This window comes from Megalobrama amblycephala, linkage group LG11 (assembly GCF_018812025.1).
Source record: "Megalobrama amblycephala isolate DHTTF-2021 linkage group LG11, ASM1881202v1, whole genome shotgun sequence".
Classification (NCBI taxonomy): domain Eukaryota; kingdom Metazoa; phylum Chordata; class Actinopteri; order Cypriniformes; family Xenocyprididae; genus Megalobrama; species Megalobrama amblycephala.
This window is the reverse complement of record NC_063054.1, coordinates 33,605,469-33,623,585: the sequence shown is the minus strand read 5'-3', so window position 1 is coordinate 33,623,585 and position 18,117 is coordinate 33,605,469. Positions and strand designations below refer to the sequence as shown.

The 18,117-nt window shown below is 36.0% G+C and overlaps 2 protein-coding genes across 4 annotated transcripts; one reads left to right on the top strand and one right to left on the bottom strand.

The window, feature by feature from the left end:
• Positions 1-4,260: 4,260 nt before the first annotated feature.
• LOC125278425 (poly [ADP-ribose] polymerase 1-like) lies at positions 4,261-7,247 on the bottom strand. Its single transcript, XM_048207588.1, has 3 exons — positions 6,874-7,247; positions 6,111-6,374; positions 4,261-5,594 (listed from the first exon to the last, which is right to left on the bottom strand). The coding sequence occupies exons 1-3, from the start codon at positions 6,994-6,996 to the stop codon at positions 5,415-5,417; spliced, it is 567 nt and encodes a 188-aa protein (XP_048063545.1). The 5' UTR covers positions 6,997-7,247; the 3' UTR covers positions 4,261-5,414.
• A 157-nt stretch (positions 7,248-7,404) lies between these two features.
• On the top strand, positions 7,405-17,781 carry LOC125278422 (adenosine receptor A1-like). Of its 3 annotated transcripts, XM_048207586.1 has the most exons (3): positions 10,008-10,278; positions 15,471-16,370; positions 16,511-17,781. In XM_048207586.1, the coding sequence occupies exons 2-3, from the start codon at positions 15,477-15,479 to the stop codon at positions 16,574-16,576; spliced, it is 960 nt and encodes a 319-aa protein (XP_048063543.1). In that variant the 5' UTR covers positions 10,008-10,278; positions 15,471-15,476; the 3' UTR covers positions 16,577-17,781. The 3 variants fall into 3 exon arrangements, with proteins under 3 accessions (XP_048063542.1, XP_048063543.1, XP_048063541.1); XM_048207585.1 differs by lacking the exon at positions 10,008-10,278 and adding an exon at positions 7,405-7,707 and having other exon boundaries at positions 15,471-17,775; XM_048207584.1 differs by having other exon boundaries at positions 15,471-17,773.
• Positions 17,782-18,117: the final 336 nt, after the last annotated feature.

Here is an 18,117-nt window from a genome sequence, read left to right as displayed (position 1 = left end):
ATTATATACGTTTTAACCATAAATGTTAATCTTGAACCAGCTCTCTATTTCTTCTCTATTAGAATTCTGGCAGTGTATTACTGCCCTCCTCAGGTCAAAGTTTGAACTAAATTGTCATATACAATATGCTAGTGCAAGTAGAGGGTATGCACGTGACATCACAGTCGACTGTTACGACTGCGGTCACGCCTGCTAAGTGGCAAAAGACTGAGCGGCAGCATTGGTTTTCAGCGTGAATGTCGCGAAAAACACACAAAACACATTCAAAACGGGAAAGAGCTTTGTGATTGACTGTACAAATAGCTTTGACACAAAACCTGAGGTATATATTTAAAAACTGCCGAAAGCTACAGAAAAAAGAAGCAAATGGATTACTGCAATTCACAGAAGCTGGACTCCAGCAGAGAAACATGGATTTGCAGTTATCATTTTGTGTCAAATTGTTTTTGGATTTTGAGGTAAAATCATACTGTATATATTGTATTGTTATATATTGTGTTGACAAATTATCAATTAAATATTTTCCATCTTATATTCTGCATAATTGGTGTTTTTCAATAAACAACACTGACAAAAACTATACTATAAAACTATATATGTTTTAGGACAATATGACGATATAACATTGATATAAGTGATTACGCGGATTTAAACCTACCTATATTGTAGTTATATAAAATATTCACAGGCAGATTTGCTTTATGTATTTCCCCGCCGTCGAAATCAGGCACATGTAATGTCAGGAAACACGACTCCTGGCTGCATGTCAATATCCATGGATTAGGTTTATTTGACAAGTTGTAAGGAACACATTCAATTCCAACCTTTAGTGTAATCGTTTGTTTTACTTGCGTTTTCGCAGTTTCCTCTATTAAATCCAGTCATGCAGCAGGTTCTTTTGCCACTCAGTCCAGCTGAGGGAGCACGTTTTCGGTGGGAAAGTGAAGTCAATGCATACCCTCTATTCCAGAAGTGTAGGCACTGCTAAGTGTATTACTGCCCTCCACAGGTCAAAGTTTGAACTAATTTGTCATATACAATATATTAGTGCAAGTATATAACAATTAGTTAAAACTTTAACCTGTGGAGGGCAGTAATGCACTTAGCAGTGTCTACACTGCCGAATTAAATATAGAGAAGAAGAAGAGAGCTAGTTCAAGATGAGCATTTATGGTTAAAACGTATATAATTTTAATTTTTTTTTTAGAAAATGAGCTATGGTTTCTCTAGATAAGACCCTTATTCCTCGTCTGGGATCGTGTAGAACGCTTGAACGCTTGCAATGAAACTGTAATTTTGAACTTCAACCGTTTGGACTCCATTGAAGTCCACTATATGGAGAAAAAAAATCCTGGAATGTTTTCATCAAAAACCTGGGGGGGGTGGGGGGGGGAGTGTAAATTATCAGGAAATTTTAATTTGAAAGTGAACTAATCCTTTAATGATAACTTTCACTCCTTCTAACGTGATAACTTCTTCACTCCTAGATGTATAGATGGGAGAAATGAAACGCTGGTGACGCCTGCTGGTCAGAGCGGTGTACTCACATGAACTGATTTAAATATGTTTTTAGTACCTTTATGGATCTTGAGAGAGCAAGTGTTATTGCTCCCTATGGAGGCCTCACTGAGCCATCGGATTTCAACTAAAATATCTTAATTTGTGTTCTGAAGATTAACGAAGGTCTTACGGGTGTGGAACGGCATGAGGGTGAGTAATAAATGACAGAATTTTCATTTTTGGTTGAACTAACCCTTTAAATACGATTTACTTTGCTATACAGACATAGTTTTAAAAAGAAATCATAAAAAAAAAATGAAATAAAATTGTTTTGGAATGCAATATGAATGTTTCTTTGGCAGATGCAGAAGGAGGACTGGTAGGTACACACGATGGGTAGGTAGCAGACAACAGAAGACTGGATCCTTGGCGGCAGGTAAGCACACAGGTGAGTAGCAGGTAAGGAGTCTGTTCGCATAGTAATAACAAGACCAGACAAAGGAGTGCCGGATGTGTCGGTATATATGGGGTGCGTTGATGAGGTAGTGCAGGTGTAGTTAATCAGAATGCCGGAGAGAGTGAACAACTGGGAGCATGTTGGTCTGGTGATGATAGGCATACTGGTGTTTGAGATGGTTGCGATTCCGTGACAGTACCCCCTCCTCCATGGGCGGCTCCTGACATCCGGATGGTGCAACGACAGGGCCTGCCTCAACCTCTTGGATCTGGACGATTTGGATGATCAGAATGGAATTGGGTGAAAAGAGATGGATCGAGCACATTGTAAGGAATGAGGACGAACCAGACAAATGAATCGTTCAGATGATTCTTTCAAAACATAATTCCAGAAACCCAAGAGAATCTAATTTTCGGCTCCAGTCCGATTACAGAATAACCCCCTGCTAGGTACTTTTATGGTACCATGCTTCCTGACTGAAGGAAAGGTGGCAAACTTTTAAGCCATTTGTAGAAACCAAACGGTCGAAAAGACAACACAATTTAAGCCCACGAAGATAAAGAGACTCCTTTTCTTTTACTTTAACTTTGTTTTCCGTTGAGAGTCTCGTGTTCTAAGCAGGTTCTAAGTTAAGTTTTGCCGCAAAGTTTAACCAACGACTTTTGCTGCATCAACTTTAAACTCCAGCCAGTACAAGAGACTTCATTTCATTTGCCAGCACACTCAAACGTGAATGTTTTTTACCTAACCACAATCCGGACCTGAAAGATCCTTCAACAAATCATCCACTCGGAAAAACCCTTCTCTCCAAGCCAAGGAAGGCGGCGAGGAGATTCCCATTTAAAGGGTTAGTTCACCCAAAAATGAAAATAATGTAATTTATTACTCACCCTCATGCAGTTACACACCCGTAAGACCTTCATTAATCTTCGGAACGCAAATTGATATATTTTTGTTGAAATCCGATGGCTCAGTGAAGCCTGTATAGCCAGCAATGACATTTCCTCTCTCAAGATCCATTAATGTACTAGAAACATATTTAAATAAGTTCATGTGAGTACAGTGGTTCAATATTAATATTATAAAGCGACGAGAATATTTTTGGTGCCCCCCAAAAAAACAAAACAACAAATTATTTAGTGATGGTCGATTTCAAAACACACCTTCAGTTCGGAGCGCCAAAGTCACCTGATTTCAGCAGTTTAGCTGTTTGACACGCGATCCGAATCATGATTCGATACACCGATTCATTATGCTCCGAATCTTCCTGAAGCAGTGTTTTGGAATCGGCCATCACTATAGAAGTTATTTAGTTTTTTTTGGTGCACCAAAAATATTCTTGTGGCTTTATAATATTAATATTGAACCACTGTACTCACATGAACTGATTTAACTATGTTTTTAGTACATTAATGGATCTTGAGAGAGGAAATGTCATTGCTGGCTATGCAGGCCTCACTGAGTCATTGGATTTCAACCAAAATATCTTAATTTGTGTTCTGAAGATTAACGAAGGTCTTACGGGTGTAAAACGGCACGAGGGCGAGTAATTAATGACAGAATTTTCATTTTTGGGTGAACTAACCCTTTAAAGTCGACAAGCAAGTACTTCCAGATTCTAAAGCTGAACTGGTGCATTAAATTAATGATTCATGGTTCGTTCAGGTCAGGTCTTTTGAAGTGCATACTTTGCTAGAAATCATGCTCATCATTTCATTCTCTCTTAAAACTCTTTCTCATTTCCTTTCTTTCTGCAATGTGTATGAATGTTTGTGTGTGTGTTTGTGTTAGATTAGTTTGTGATAGAATAATCAATAAAGTCTCCTGTAGATTTTAAAAGAAAGTGTATTATGTATTATGTGCTCGACATTTTAATGTCTTAAACTGTCGATCTTGTTACCGCTATTAATTAGTGTTTTCACAATAATTGGATATTCAAATCCGCTACAAGACCTCATTATGGTCCAAGCGAATGAACGCAAAACAAGGTCTGCAAATAGATCGGTGGAATAGAAAGGTAAATCGTATTGGTCATAACTTTGGCATGTAATTATTAAAGAAAAAAAAAAACAACAGTAAAAGAACATGAAAATCAACACAGTGGTACTTGGGGAGTTTTAGAACAAGAATCAGGTGGAGTTTGCAGAAAACAAATTGATTTCATTGTTGGGAATAAACAGTTTAGGACCCTTGAAACCAGATATGTTGAATAAAGACCCAGAGTCAAAGTTTTTAAAAAAAATAAATAAATTGAAGAAAAATTTAATGAAGAATAGTTTGCAGTTTCATCAGCAGAAGCCAGCTTCAAGTCTCACAAGGAGTTCGTAGGCCGCTCTGCGTACATTCACATTTCCATAACAATTATACTCTAACAAAGTCTACTAACTACGTCATTACTTCAGGTGATTTGATTCTGATTGGCTAAGGAAAATAGACAAATTTAGTAATCTTTCACGCATGATGGACAGATAGTCAGAAGCATATCTCCATTCGTCACGATGCTGACGAGGGGATTCTGGATTTAGGTACTGGATGTCCTTATGGGTTCATGACATGGCGTCTGCTGGTCTTAAGCAGAGTGCCATTTGTCCAGTACAAAGGACCTGCACAGAACACTTAGCGCACATACAAAGATACACGTGATTCACAGCTTCGTCAAGGCTGAAGTTGATCTGAGCTCTGCTCTTTCCCAAAACATACTGATAACATGTACTTTTCTCTCAGTGAGAGGTACAGACAATATTCAAACTTATTTTCTAGTGTTTGAAAAGGAAAATAAATGCTTTAACATACATTGAAAAAGTCATTCAGATAATTTAACAGAAATATAAATGTTGATTAATAACTTGATTAATATATATTGAAGCGGCAGTGTATTCCAGAATCCATTTCTTCATTACTAACTACAGTTCAGATCCAAGGCAATATAAAATGGCTGTTACACAAAATTACATTTTAAATGGTATTTACATCTAAGTGAAAATCAGAAACAAACCTCTGATGTAAATGCAGAAAAAGTAAAGAATAAAATATAGATGATTAACTTATAAAACTATATTTTAACTTTAAAAAACAAATATTTTACATTTTCTTGTCTTCTTTATTATTCTTGTGCGGTACAAAATAATTGTAGTGATCATGAAACTTACAACGAATAGACAGTTTGTGCACAATTTGTACATATGAAGTATTTTATGCTGTCATGGCAGGAATAAGGAACAATTCTGCAAGTCCATATGAGGATTTTATATGATATTTGAGGTATCCTTTTGAAGATGAAGGCAGTGTCTCAACTCAAGTTACAGTGAATCCAAGTTTGATGTTTCACATCATAATTTTAAGTGGCTAAAGTTGCTAAAGTTAATTTAAGACTTAGTGACTTAAGCCTAACTGCTTTGCAGCCCATATGGCAAATCAAAAAAACAAAACAAAATCAGTGCTTAGTTCAAAAGGAACATTATTTTAACAAATCACCTCCAGTAGCACCTCCGCTCTCAATGGCTTTCTTCACTTTCTCCTGGTCATCCCAGCACAGGTCAGTAAGTCCGGATATGTCAGAGGGTGACTTTACTGCAGCCCGGAGCCAAAAGCAGGAAAAATGGTGCCAGTGAGGAACTTTGCCATCAAACATGGGAGACTGTGGGAGACAGACAGGTGCCGGATGATTAAGAAACATCCAGAGTAAAACACTAGTTTCCTGCAAAATGAAACTGAAAGCACATACAAGCATAACGTCACAGCAGTCTGGTCATTTTTTGGTTGAGAATTTAAAGTAAAACAGATCATGTCTAAACATATTTTGTGTATTGTACAGCTCTTTTGCTTGTGTTACAGTAGTCTATCATTCTCAAATGTAAACATTGTGTTTATTAAGTCATGAATCCAGCTATGAGGGATGTGAAATTCAGTCATTTTAAACTCATTGTTTCTTTTGGGCTTCATTATATTATCAAATCATTACATTTGAAATCACTGTTTCAATGAGAACCATTTAAACTCCTCTTGGGCCTGCGAAATATTCATACAAACGTGTAATGCAATTACATTAACAACACTATGCATTCAAGAGCATACCTGCAAAACTAAACGGATTTACACCAAAATACTGTTGTTTAATAGCAGTTTTGGGTCAAAGCTGCACATAATTCATTACCTGCACCATAATGGCCATTCTCAGCAAGTCCTTAGCAATGTTTTCTTGGCATAACATGCAAGATGTGCGTCTACTTTTCGCATATTCGGCTTTGTAGAGCTTCTTATTCTGTGAACCGCTCTTAATGGCTTTCTTCACTTTCTCCTGGTCATCCCAGCGCAGGTCAGTGAATCCGGATATGTCAGAGGGTGACTTTACTGCAGCCCGGAACCAAAAGCAGGAAAAATGGTGCCAGTGAGGCACTTTGCCATCAAACATGGGAGACTGTGGGAGACAGACAGGTGCTGGATGATTAAGAAATATCCATTGTAAAAGTTCCCTGCAAAATGAAACTGAAAGCACATAGAAACATAACGTCACAGCAGTCTGGTCATTTTTGGTTGAGAATTTAAAGTAAAAAAGATAATGTCTAAAAATATTTTGTGTATTGTACAGCACTTTTGCTTGTGTTACAGTAGTCTATCATTCTCAAATGTAAACATTGTGTTTATTAAGTCATGAATCCAGCTATGAGGGATGTGAAATTCAGTCATTTTAAACTCATTGTTTCTTTTGGGCTTCATTACATTATCAAATCATTACATTTGAAATCACTGTTTCAATGAGAACCATTTAAACTCCTTAAATATTCATACAAACATGTAATGCAATTACAATAACAACACTATGCATTCAAGAGCATACCTGCAAAACTAAACGGATTTACACCAAAATACTGATGTTTAATAGCAGTTTTGGGTCAAAGCTGCACATAATTCATTACCTGCACAATAATGGCCATTCTCAGCGAGTCCTTAGCAATGTTTTCTTTGCATAACTTGCAAGAGGCGCGTCCACTTTTCGCATATTCGGCTTTGTAGAGCTTGTCGTCCTGTGAATCAGCCATTTCTGCAGATATAACTGTGAAAAGGTGACGTTTTCGGGTTTATTTCTGGTCAGACAGGCCAACAACTGCAATGCAAAGATTAATAGCACCACTGTTTCCAACTATTTTCAAAGGAAAGTAGCTAAAGCCTGCCCAAAAAGTCGCTAAATGTCGCTAGATGACATCATGCGTAAATGAAAATATTCGTGATGTCATGACGTCGGTTGCATTCTGCCTGCCTAATGTGTTTTCTCTCCTAATCCGTGCTCACATACTGTATTTTAATATAATATAATATAATATAATATAATATAATATAATATAATATAGCCGAATGTCAAATAAAGCTGACGTTTCCTATATATAAATATATATATATATATATATATATATATATATATATATATATATATATATATATATATCAGAGGTCGCGTTAACCGAAAATTTTCCGTCATTGACGGAATTTTTTTATCAATGACGGAAAAATCTGAAGGCCGTCCGTCACGGTGACAGATTACACTCAGGGTGATCTACTGTAAATTGTAACTGTAATTCCCACCCCTGTCCAGTTGGTGGCGAGTGCGCTCCAATGTAGCAGCAGAGCACTGGATCCAGAACAAAAATAAAACTGGCAGGAATCTTTTGCTATGCGTTTGATACTGATAACGCACAGGCGAGTACCCAGAAGCTACAACTCTCTATCACGCCACATTAAAGAGCGCCAAAACGGTATTTATTGCTTGAATTTCTTAATGAAATGGACAGAATTTGAAATCTGAGACTTTTGTTCCATATCAAAAGCAACACAAAGCGTTAAACCTATTGCGATTTATTGGATGGGAGGCGCACAATGCACTGTTTAATCATCAACTGAAAACAGCATATAGCCTACCAAGAGATCGATTGTGATTTACGAATCGATATTGGTCTCATGCATGCGCAAAACAGCAAGGAGACATTTTAATTGTTTATTAATGAAGTAATGTTTTCTGAATCAGTGTCGGCTGCAAAGATGAAGTTGATATTGACTCTCATCATCTCCTCATGGATGCGCTAGAGAGAGAATGCACTTCATTCGGTTTAGTCTACATAATCAGAGTAGCCTATTTCTTTTCGTTTTGAATTAATTAGTTTTCGTTAAAGTAGGTATTTAAAGCTTTCTGTAGATATATTTCTCATGTCTGTGAGGCAAGCAGCCGCTGAGTTTCGGTTCATTTAGCTGACGCGTTCCAGTTCACGCGCCAGTGATCGCGCCCGCGCCTCCATGTCATGATTATATTGTCTGGTATATTTGCTTCTTATTTATTACATCCAGGCAATTGGTTAATGAAACATTTATTAAAATTAAGATACAATTTTTACAAAACGAAATTCACTTTAAAGAAATGCTTTCTACAAAATAAAACTTAATGAAGTGTTTAAAATCATGTCTGACCCTCTCCATGTCTCCCTATATATTGCGCATCTTATGATGCATCTAACTCATGCTGTTAACTTTTCATAATCAAATAGATGAATTTAAAATATAACAGGACTATTTAAACATAAATATAAAACTACGTTTTCTTTAATAGCTAACATCGTAGCCTATAGTACAGTACAGAGAAATTTCACGTGTGAATTACCCGTCATTTTAATTTTCATATTTTAATTATAATAACACATTTAATTGCTTTTATTTTTGTTCAAATGTTATAATAACACATTTAATTGCTTTTATTTGTGAACAAAAATAAAAGCAATTAAATGTGTTATTATAATTAAAATATGAAAATTAAAATGACGGGTAGTAATAGATTATGACGGAATTTTTACGACCCTGTCCGTCAAAATGACGGACAATGTTAAAGTCTAACGCAACCTCTGATATATATATATATATATATATATATATATATATATATATATAGCCTATATAAATGTTTATTTTTTTGTCCGGCAACAGAACGAGTATGATATAATGAATGACATTTTTATATATTTGTAAATTACATTAATTCAGAGAGTTCGGAAACTGGATGAACTAAAGCTCTGTGATAGTGAGTAATATAAGTGATAAGCACACGAGAAAAAATGGAAATCAAACCCATCAAACTAAATTCTTTAAATATAAAACAAAGGAGAATCAGAAATAGTGTTTGGTTCGTGCAACAGTGTAGACACTGCTAAGTGTATTACTGCCCTCCTCAGGTCAAAGTTTGGTCAAACTAAATTGTCATATACAATATGCTAGTGCAAGTATATAACAATTTAGTACAAACTTTGATCTGAGGAGGGCAGTAATACACTGCCGGAATTCTAATAGAGAAGAAGAAGAGAGCTAGTTCAAGATGAGCATTTATGGTTAAAAGGTATATCATTTTTTAATTTTTTTTAGAAAATGAGCTATGGTTTCTCTAGATAAGACCCTTATTTCTTGTCTGGTATCGCGTAGAACACTTTGAAGCTGCAATGAAACTGTAATTTTTAACTTTAACCGTTTGGGCTCCATTGAAGTCCACTATATGGAGAAAAATCCTGGAATGTTTTCATCAAAAACCTTCATTTATTTTTGACTGAAGAAAGAAAGACATGAACATCTTGGATGTTCATTGATAACTTTCACTCCTTCTAACTTGATAACCTCTTCATTCCTAGATGTATAGATGGGAGAAACGAAACGCTGGTGACGCCTGCTGGTCAGAGCGGTGTAAATGCACCGAAAACACAGTTCAAACGTGCATAAAAACACATTTTACAAATCAAATTCAAATGTTTTATTAAAATGTAATCTATGAAATGCAGTTAGCAAATCATATAATACTATCAAATATGAAGAGTCAGCATAATATGTGTTATTTAATTAAATTAAGGCTTGTTTTGTTTGTTTAATGGAGAGGAACTATAACTCTTTCTTTTTATTATGACAAATGTGTAATTAAAATGTCTACAAATGTATAAAAACTCAGATAAAAAAAAAAATATATATATATAGACACTGTTTCATTGGGTCACAGAGAACCATTAACAATTTACATTTCGAAGATCGTTTATTGCAGTCATGTGACTTGGGCAGTTTCATGCGCGCTCTGAATCACTGGTTTGAAAAACGTGATTCGCAAAGGTTTCGATGCTTCACTAGAAATCTTTCTGTTTGAATTTTAAATTACAGAAAATAATCGTGGTCAATAACTATAGTATTTTTGCCTGAACTATAGTTATCATGGTAAAGTTTTTGTAAGGGATGGGATGGGCAAACTTTGATATTCTGGAACTCTACTGAGCCTGGATTTTTATCGTGAAGACGAGAACAGAAAAAAGGTAAATAGCCTACATTAATTTTTTTATTTTATTTCATTCATACATATAAATATAGTCCATATTCATGTAATTTAATGTGTACAATATCATGGTGTTATGGTAGATTTTTTTGTGGACAAATTCTACACAAAGACTAACATACAACATCTGTTTGTGGTGAACATGTGGGTGTTAAGTGTGACATTTTCTATTTTAAATAAGATCCTCTGATTAAACATTAATTATATGAAAATATTTCCTGGTAAATAAAGGTGTACGTGTAAATATCCCCTTTAGCACACATTACTAACTACAGTTCAGTTCCAAGGCAATATATAGGCTAAAGACACATGTACATTTACATTTTAAATGGCATTTACATCTAAGTGAAAATCAGAAACAAACCTCTGATAATATTTTACATTTTATTATCTTCTTTATTAATCTTGTGGGGTACAAAATAATTGTAGTGATCATGAAACTTATAAAGAAGAGACAGTTTTGCACAATTTGTACATATGAGGTATTTTATGCTGTCATGGCAGGAATAAGGAACAATTCTGTAAACCGCCTTTTTCACATGATTATCAGAACGTTTACATTGGCTGTAGCAAAGTAAAATATACAACTGCAAAGTCTCATCAGATTGTTTCATTATAAGAAGTCCCAAGTGTAATGTATGAAAATATAATTTTAATTCAATTATTCTACTTGTGTTCTATAGACAAGTCCATATGAGGATTTTATATGATATTTGAGGTATTCTTTTGAAGATGAAGGCAGTGTCTCAACTCAAGTTACAGTGAATCCAAGTTTGATGTTTCACATCATAATTTTAGGTGGCTAAAGTTGCTGTTTGGCAGAGTGAAACCTCCATTGGTACCTCTCTGTTTCTCTCTGTGAATGGCCTGTACAAGGCCAAAGACCACAGCGGCCAGGGTGGTCCTCCCACTGCGTCCATTCTTTCCTCTGTCTGCAATACCGTTGCTTGCCATCTGACGCCTTTTGGTGCTGATGAAGTACGTTCGGACACGTCCCTTTCTCTCACTGACACCCTTGATGTATATCTCAACACGTAGCTCTAGCACGAAGCCCCAGTCTGCTAGAATATTACGTGTGGCCTCAGGGACCTGAATCCTTCCACTGACTCCAGTACTGTCCATCCGGCTTGCCAAATTCACTGTCATGCCCCAGATATCATACTGGGGTTTGGTGGCACCGATGACCCCAGCAACAACAGGGCCATGGGCAATTCCTAGGGGGTATATTGACGTTACTCTTATTATATACTCATTGTTATTGTCATAAATTATAGGTAACTGTATATAGACTTCATAGTCAGAGTAGACGGCATATTTAAAGGGACAGAAATGTTATTTTATTTTTTGGTAACACTTTACAATAAGGTTCATTAGTAAAACATTAGTTAATGTATTAACTAACATGAACTAACCATGAGCAATACATTTGTTACTGTATTTACTAATCTTTGTTAACGTTAGTTAATGAAAATACAGCTGTTCATTGTTTGTTCATGTTAGTTCACAATGTTAACAAGATTTAATAATGTATTAGTAAATGCTGAAATTAACATTAACAAAGATTAATAAATGCTGTCGAAGTGCAGTTCATCATTAGTTCACGTAAACTAATGTTAACGAACCTTATTGTAAAGTGTTACCATTTTTTTTTTTTTGTACAAGGAAAGCATACAGGGTCTGTCAAGATTCAAAAAGTCTTCCGAAGCCATTCAATTCTAATTAATTTAGCTGAATTATTTCTTAAATGTGATATGAACCAAAAACAAGGCTGTGAGAGACAGAAGTACAGTCTGATCAATATGTTAATACAACCCATATTTTTTATGGAAATGCACTGTGATTGACACACAGGTACACAACAATACTACAAAATATTTACTTCTATACCTTACAGTCTCATTTGCATCAGATTAGATATAGCATCTACTTTGACTGAGGTCTATTCCACGAGCCATTACCATTTTGTTAGCTTGGTTTACCTGATGATAAACCAGATGCTGCCATGTAGCCGGTTGATTTTCTCACACACAAAAAAAAGACTTCTCTAACACCTTTTCCAGAGAGAACCAAAAACAATGAGGGCTTGTGTAAGATAGATGAGAGATAAAACATCAGCAAAAAAGTTTCATCAAAGTCCTACCTCATCAAAGTCTGCAATGATCTCATTGAGCAGTCTGAGACACTCAACTCCCTCATGTTTGATCTCCTTCTGCTCATAGTAGTCATTAAAGCCAGCGATGGAGGCAAACATCACCCCCACCTCATCATAGGACTGAGAGTACAGCTCCTGAGAGGACAAAGACAACATATACTTTTATGTGGTCTTTGAAGTTTATTAGTTATGCGTCATTATTGCTTATCCACCTTATTTTGCAACACGAACATAAGCTATTTTCTGTGAATGTATGAGACTTCCATAAATAATTAGAAGAATTACTATTTGCACTACAAACCAGTGTTTTTATATATATACGATAATAAGTATTAAAATAATATAGCAAACACCAGTTTGCAATATCAAGCAGCATAACGGATTGTTTTTGTACAGGTCAAAAAACTGTAACCGGATGCCTGCTCTTACATTAAAGGTGCCCAAGAATGCTTTTTCACAAGATGTAATATAAGTCTAAGGTGTCTCCTGAATGTGTCTGTGAAGTTTCAGCTCAAAATACCCCATAGATTTTTTTTAATTCATTTTTTTAACTGCCTATTTTGGGGCACCATTAACAACGCACTGATTTACACTCGGCGCCGCCCCCTTAAATCGCGTGCTCCCTGCCACATGAGCTGTCGACTATATTACAGCGCATTTACAAAGTTCACACAGCTAATATAACCCTCAAATGGATCTTTACAAGATGTTCGTCATGCATGCTGTATGCATGCTTCGAATTATGTGAGTAAAGTATTTATTTGGATGTTAAAGTTTTATTCTGAGTGAATTTGAGGCTGTCCTCCATGGCTAACGGCTAATGCTACACTGTTGGAGAGATTTATAAAGAATGAAGTTGTGTTTATGCATTATACAGACTGCAAGTGTTTAAAAAATGAAAATAGCGACGGCTCTTGTCTCCGTGAATACAGTAAGAAACGATGGTAACTTTAACCTCATTTAACGGTACATTAGCAACATGCTAATGAAATATTTAGAAAGACAATTTACAAATATCAGTAAAAATATCATGCTATCATGGATTATGTCAGTTATTATTGCTTCATCTGCCATTTTTCCCTGTTGTTCTTGCTTACCTAGTCTGATGATTCACCTGTGCAGATCCAGACGTTAACTGGCTGCCCTTGTGTAATCCCTTTCATAATGTCGGGAACATGGGCTGGCATTATGCAAATATTGGGGCGTACACCCCGACTGTTACGTAACAGTCGGTGTTATGTTGAGATTAAACAAATGAGATTTATATAAGAAGGAGGAAACAATGGGGTTTGAGACTCACTGTATGTCTTTTCCATGTACTGAACTCTTGTTATTTAACTATGCCAAGGTAAATTCAATTTTTGAATCTAGGGCACCTTTAAAGGGTTAGTTCACCCAAAAATGAAAATTCTGTCATTTATTACTTACCCTCATGCCGTTCCACACCCGTAAGACCTTCATTAATCTTCAGAACACAAATTAAGATATTTTAATTGAAATCTGATGGCTCAGTGAGGCCTCCATAGGGAGCAATGACATTTCCTCTCTCAAGATCCATAAAGGTACTAAAAACATATTTAAATCGGTTCATGTGAGTACAGTGGTTCAATATTAATATTATAAAGTGACGAGAATATTTTTGGTGCGCCAAAAAAACAAAATAACGACTTATTTAGTGATGGCCGATTTCAAAACATTGCTTCATGAAGCATCTGAGCTTTATGAATCAATGAATCCGAATCATGATTCGGATAGCGTGTCAAACTGCCAATGACTGAAATCACGTGACTTTGGCGCTCCGAACTGCTGATTCAACACACTGATTCATTTGTGCTCCGATGCTTCCTGAAGCAGTGTTTTGAAATCAGCCATCACTAAATAAGTCGTTATTTTGTTTTTTTGGCGCACCAAAAATATTCTCGTCACTTTATAATATTAATATTGAACCACTGTACTCACATGAACTGATTTAAATATGTTTTTAGTAGAAATGTCATTGCTCCCTATGAAGGCCTCACAGAGCCATCGGATTTCAACTAAAATATCTTAATTTGTGTTCCGAAGATTAACGAAGGTCTTAAGGGTGTGAAACGGCATGAGGGTAAGTAATAAATGACAGAATTTTCATTTTTGGATGAACTAACCCTTTAAAAATATGGTGGATTGGATTAATGATTGACACTACCTCAAAACTGCTATGGACCTTTTTTCTTTTGTAATGTCTCTCAGCCATCTCTCTTTCTACTGTCAAATCTCCCTCTTGCTCACTCTTTCTCCTCCCCCATCATTAGTGTATATTATTTATATTTATATATATATTTTTTAAAGGAATTAATATTTTTATTCAGCAAGGATACATTAAATAGTTCAAAAGTGACAGAAAAGACATTTGTAATGTTACAAAAGATTTCGGTTTTCAAATAAATGTTCTTTTAAACTTTCTATTCAAATAATCCTGTAAAATCTAAGTTTCAATAAAAAATAATAAGCAGAACAACTGTTTTAATCATTGATGATAATAATAAGAAATGTTTCTTGAGCAGCAAATCAGCATATTAGAATGATTTCTGAAGGATCATGTGACACTAATGATGTAATGATGCTGAAAAAAATTCAGCTTTGCAATTACAGGAATAAGCTACATTTTAACATTAGTTATATTAAAAAATATAAATATATATAATTATTTACAAATATAATATGCATAAAAGTATATAAAAAGTGTTAAATAATGAAAGAACAACTGTTAAAGCATATGAGTTGTGATTTGTTTGTGTTTATCATCTACACTGTTCATTGACTCACTGCTTTACTTTGACTTAAAACACTTTCAGAGATGTAACACTGGATAACACATCAGATCTAGTAACATACAAGTATAAGTTCTTGATTTCTTTTTACGGTTTATTCAGAAGGTCAATTCCTCAGTCAAAGGCATAGTAAAGACAATCAGACAAATAATTTGAATACAAAGCTTAATAGCTGACTTTTAATCATTGTTTTTCTTTTTATGTCTACAGGTCACAATGAATGAGTCTATTACAAACTTCACTTTCTTGCTGACTCTGCTCTTCGTCAACACGACTTTTATGAATGCCACCTCTTATGACAATAACACATTTGTGCAGTTCACCTATGGTCTGTCCACACTTACGCAAGGTAAACTTACACAAACTGCCTCTACTACTGCTACTACAAATACAACAACAGCTGCACCCAACATCCTAACATCCATAAGCCTGCCTTACATGATAGCCGAGCTAGTCATAGCCTTGCTCTCCACAGTGGGCAACCTGCTGGTTTGTGTTGCGGTGGGACTAAACAGAAAGCTCCAAACAGTTACTAATTACTTCCTGGTGTCACTAGCAGTGGCGGATATATGCGTGGGTTCCCTGGCGATTCCTTGTGCCGTTATGGCGGACCTGGGAATTCCACGGCACAATCTGTATCTGTGTTTGCTAATGTTATCTGTGCTCATCATGTTAACCCAGAGTTCCGTCTTCAGCTTGCTGGCGGTCGCTGTGGAGCGTTATGTGGCCATTTTCATGCCCTTCCATTACCACCGTCTAATGACACCTCGCAACGCAGTGCTGGTCTTGTGTGTCACTTGGACACTGGCCTTCCTGATCGGTCTGGTGCCATTGATGGGCTGGCACAAGCCTCTGCCTGAGACGGGCTACTGTATCTTTGTGTTGGTGGTGGATATGACCTACATGGTCTACTTCAACTTCTTCGCCTGCGTCCTGACCCCACTGGTGGTGATGTTCCTCATCTACGAGCAGATCTTCGTCACGGTCAAACGTCAGATGAGGAGGATTGCAGCAGAGCGGGGCGGCGCGACCAACACAGAGGGAACGGCGAAGATGAAGAAAGAGATGAAAATGGCCACATCGCTCTTTCTGGTCCTCTTCTTTTTCACGGTCTGCTGGATTCCACTACATATCATAAACTGCTTCCTGCTGCTGTGCCCCTCATGTCCCGTTTTCCCACAGCTGCTACAAACGGCCATTATTCTCTCCCACGCAAACTCGGCTGTTAACCCTTTTCTCTACACCTACAGGATGAAAACCTTCAGAAAAGCCTTCAAGGCAGTCTTTCTATGTGGCAGGGGCATCAGGGATGGTGATGAGCAGCATGATGACAGGGGACGCAACAACACACAAAGACCCTGAACGCTAAACACTTAGTCTAGTCCTAAAGTAAAGACTGAAAAGTACCTTCAATCAAAACAATGGGAGTAAAAACTAAATTCTAAGGTGATTCGATGTGTCAAATTGAGATTTTTAAGATAAAAAATTTAAAATTTAAAATTCCATTTGAATAAAAAAGGTCAGGGTTTGCTGTGCTTGTTTGTAGAGCTGTACAATTTGGACAAACATTTTTTTTTATTTTATATCAATAGAACTATAAAATAATTATTGTTATTATGATTATAAAATGTACTAAAAAAAAATATACGAAAAATGAAGAGAGCCCTTAAAGTGTCTTTTTTGTTGTCAACAGGCAGTTTATTAGTGCTTCATGCTACATATTTGGGAAGATGGTTGGCACATGTTATGTTCAAATGCAAATTATAAGCAACCTAAACTCACAGCACAGAGGTGAGTTTGTGTGGAGTAGCATTTACTGAAAACTGAGCTGCTCTGAGACACCGAAAACACGTGAAAAAGGAAACAGTGCCACACTTCACTCTGAAACACGCAGCGCATGTTTGCATTTAATTAAACTGCAGCAATTGTGATTTGATAATAGCACTAATCCATATTGTGATTTCGGTTTCATTCCGATGAATCGTGCAGCCCTACTAAAGACCACAGACAGCAATACTTTGCTCCTGTTATGACAGATCCACACAAAATCTTTTAAGCTGAAATGGCTACACCACAGGTATGCAGCATTTTTTGTGAAGCTAAATAAAGCAAAAAGCATCCTAAAACAGTGCTCATACAGTTTGAGGCAACATGACAGCAAAAAGATATCGAATGCTCACCATTCATTCTTCACTGCAGGAAGTCTTTTCTTCAGCTCCAACTTGTCTTCATCTCATATAAATATGAAGAGTCAGTATAATATGTTATTTAATTCAATTGTAAGACTTGTTCAGTTTGTTTAATGGAGAGCTTTGTTAATCAACTCTTACTTTTTATTATGACAAATGTGTCATTAAAATGTCTACAATTGTATAAAAACTGATCCGAGTTCAGATATAGACATAGACACAGTTTCATGGGGTCACTAAGAACCACTGACATTTCGAATTCTCATTTATTGTTTATTGTTATTATTAAGTCACGTGATTTGGTCAGTTTCATGCGCGCTTTGAATCACTGATTCGAAATAAATGATTTGCAAAGGTTTCGATGCTTCGCTTGAAATCCTTCTGTTTGAATTTTGAAATACATAAAATAACTGTGGTCAATAACTATAGTATTTTGGCCTGAACTATAGTTATCATGGTAAAGTTTTTGTAAGGGATGGGATGGGCAAACATTGGCATCTGGGAACACTACTGAGCCCAGATTTTTATCATAAAGATAAGAACAGATAAAAGATAAATACATTAATCTATTTTTTATTTCATTCATACATATAAATATAGGCCTATGAAATCATTCCATTATGCAAATTCACGTAATTGAATGTGTAGTACTAGAAGAAAGAATACCA

Bases quoted from the DNA above. Each gene is read 5' to 3' on its own strand.
- LOC125278425 (XM_048207588.1), bottom strand. From the start codon at position 6,996: ATGGCTGATTCACAGGACGACAAGCTCTACAAAGCCGAATATGCGAAA. The intron at 6,375-6,873 runs GTAATGAATTAT...TGTCTCCCACAG, and splicing joins GAATGGCCATTATTGTGCAG to TCTCCCATGTTTGATGGCAA. The intron at 5,595-6,110 runs GTAATGAATTAT...TGTCTCCCACAG, and splicing joins GAATGGCCATTATGGTGCAG to TCTCCCATGTTTGATGGCAA.
- LOC125278422 (XM_048207585.1), top strand. From the start codon at position 15,477: ATGAATGAGTCTATTACAAACTTCACTTTCTTGCTGACTCTGCTCTTC.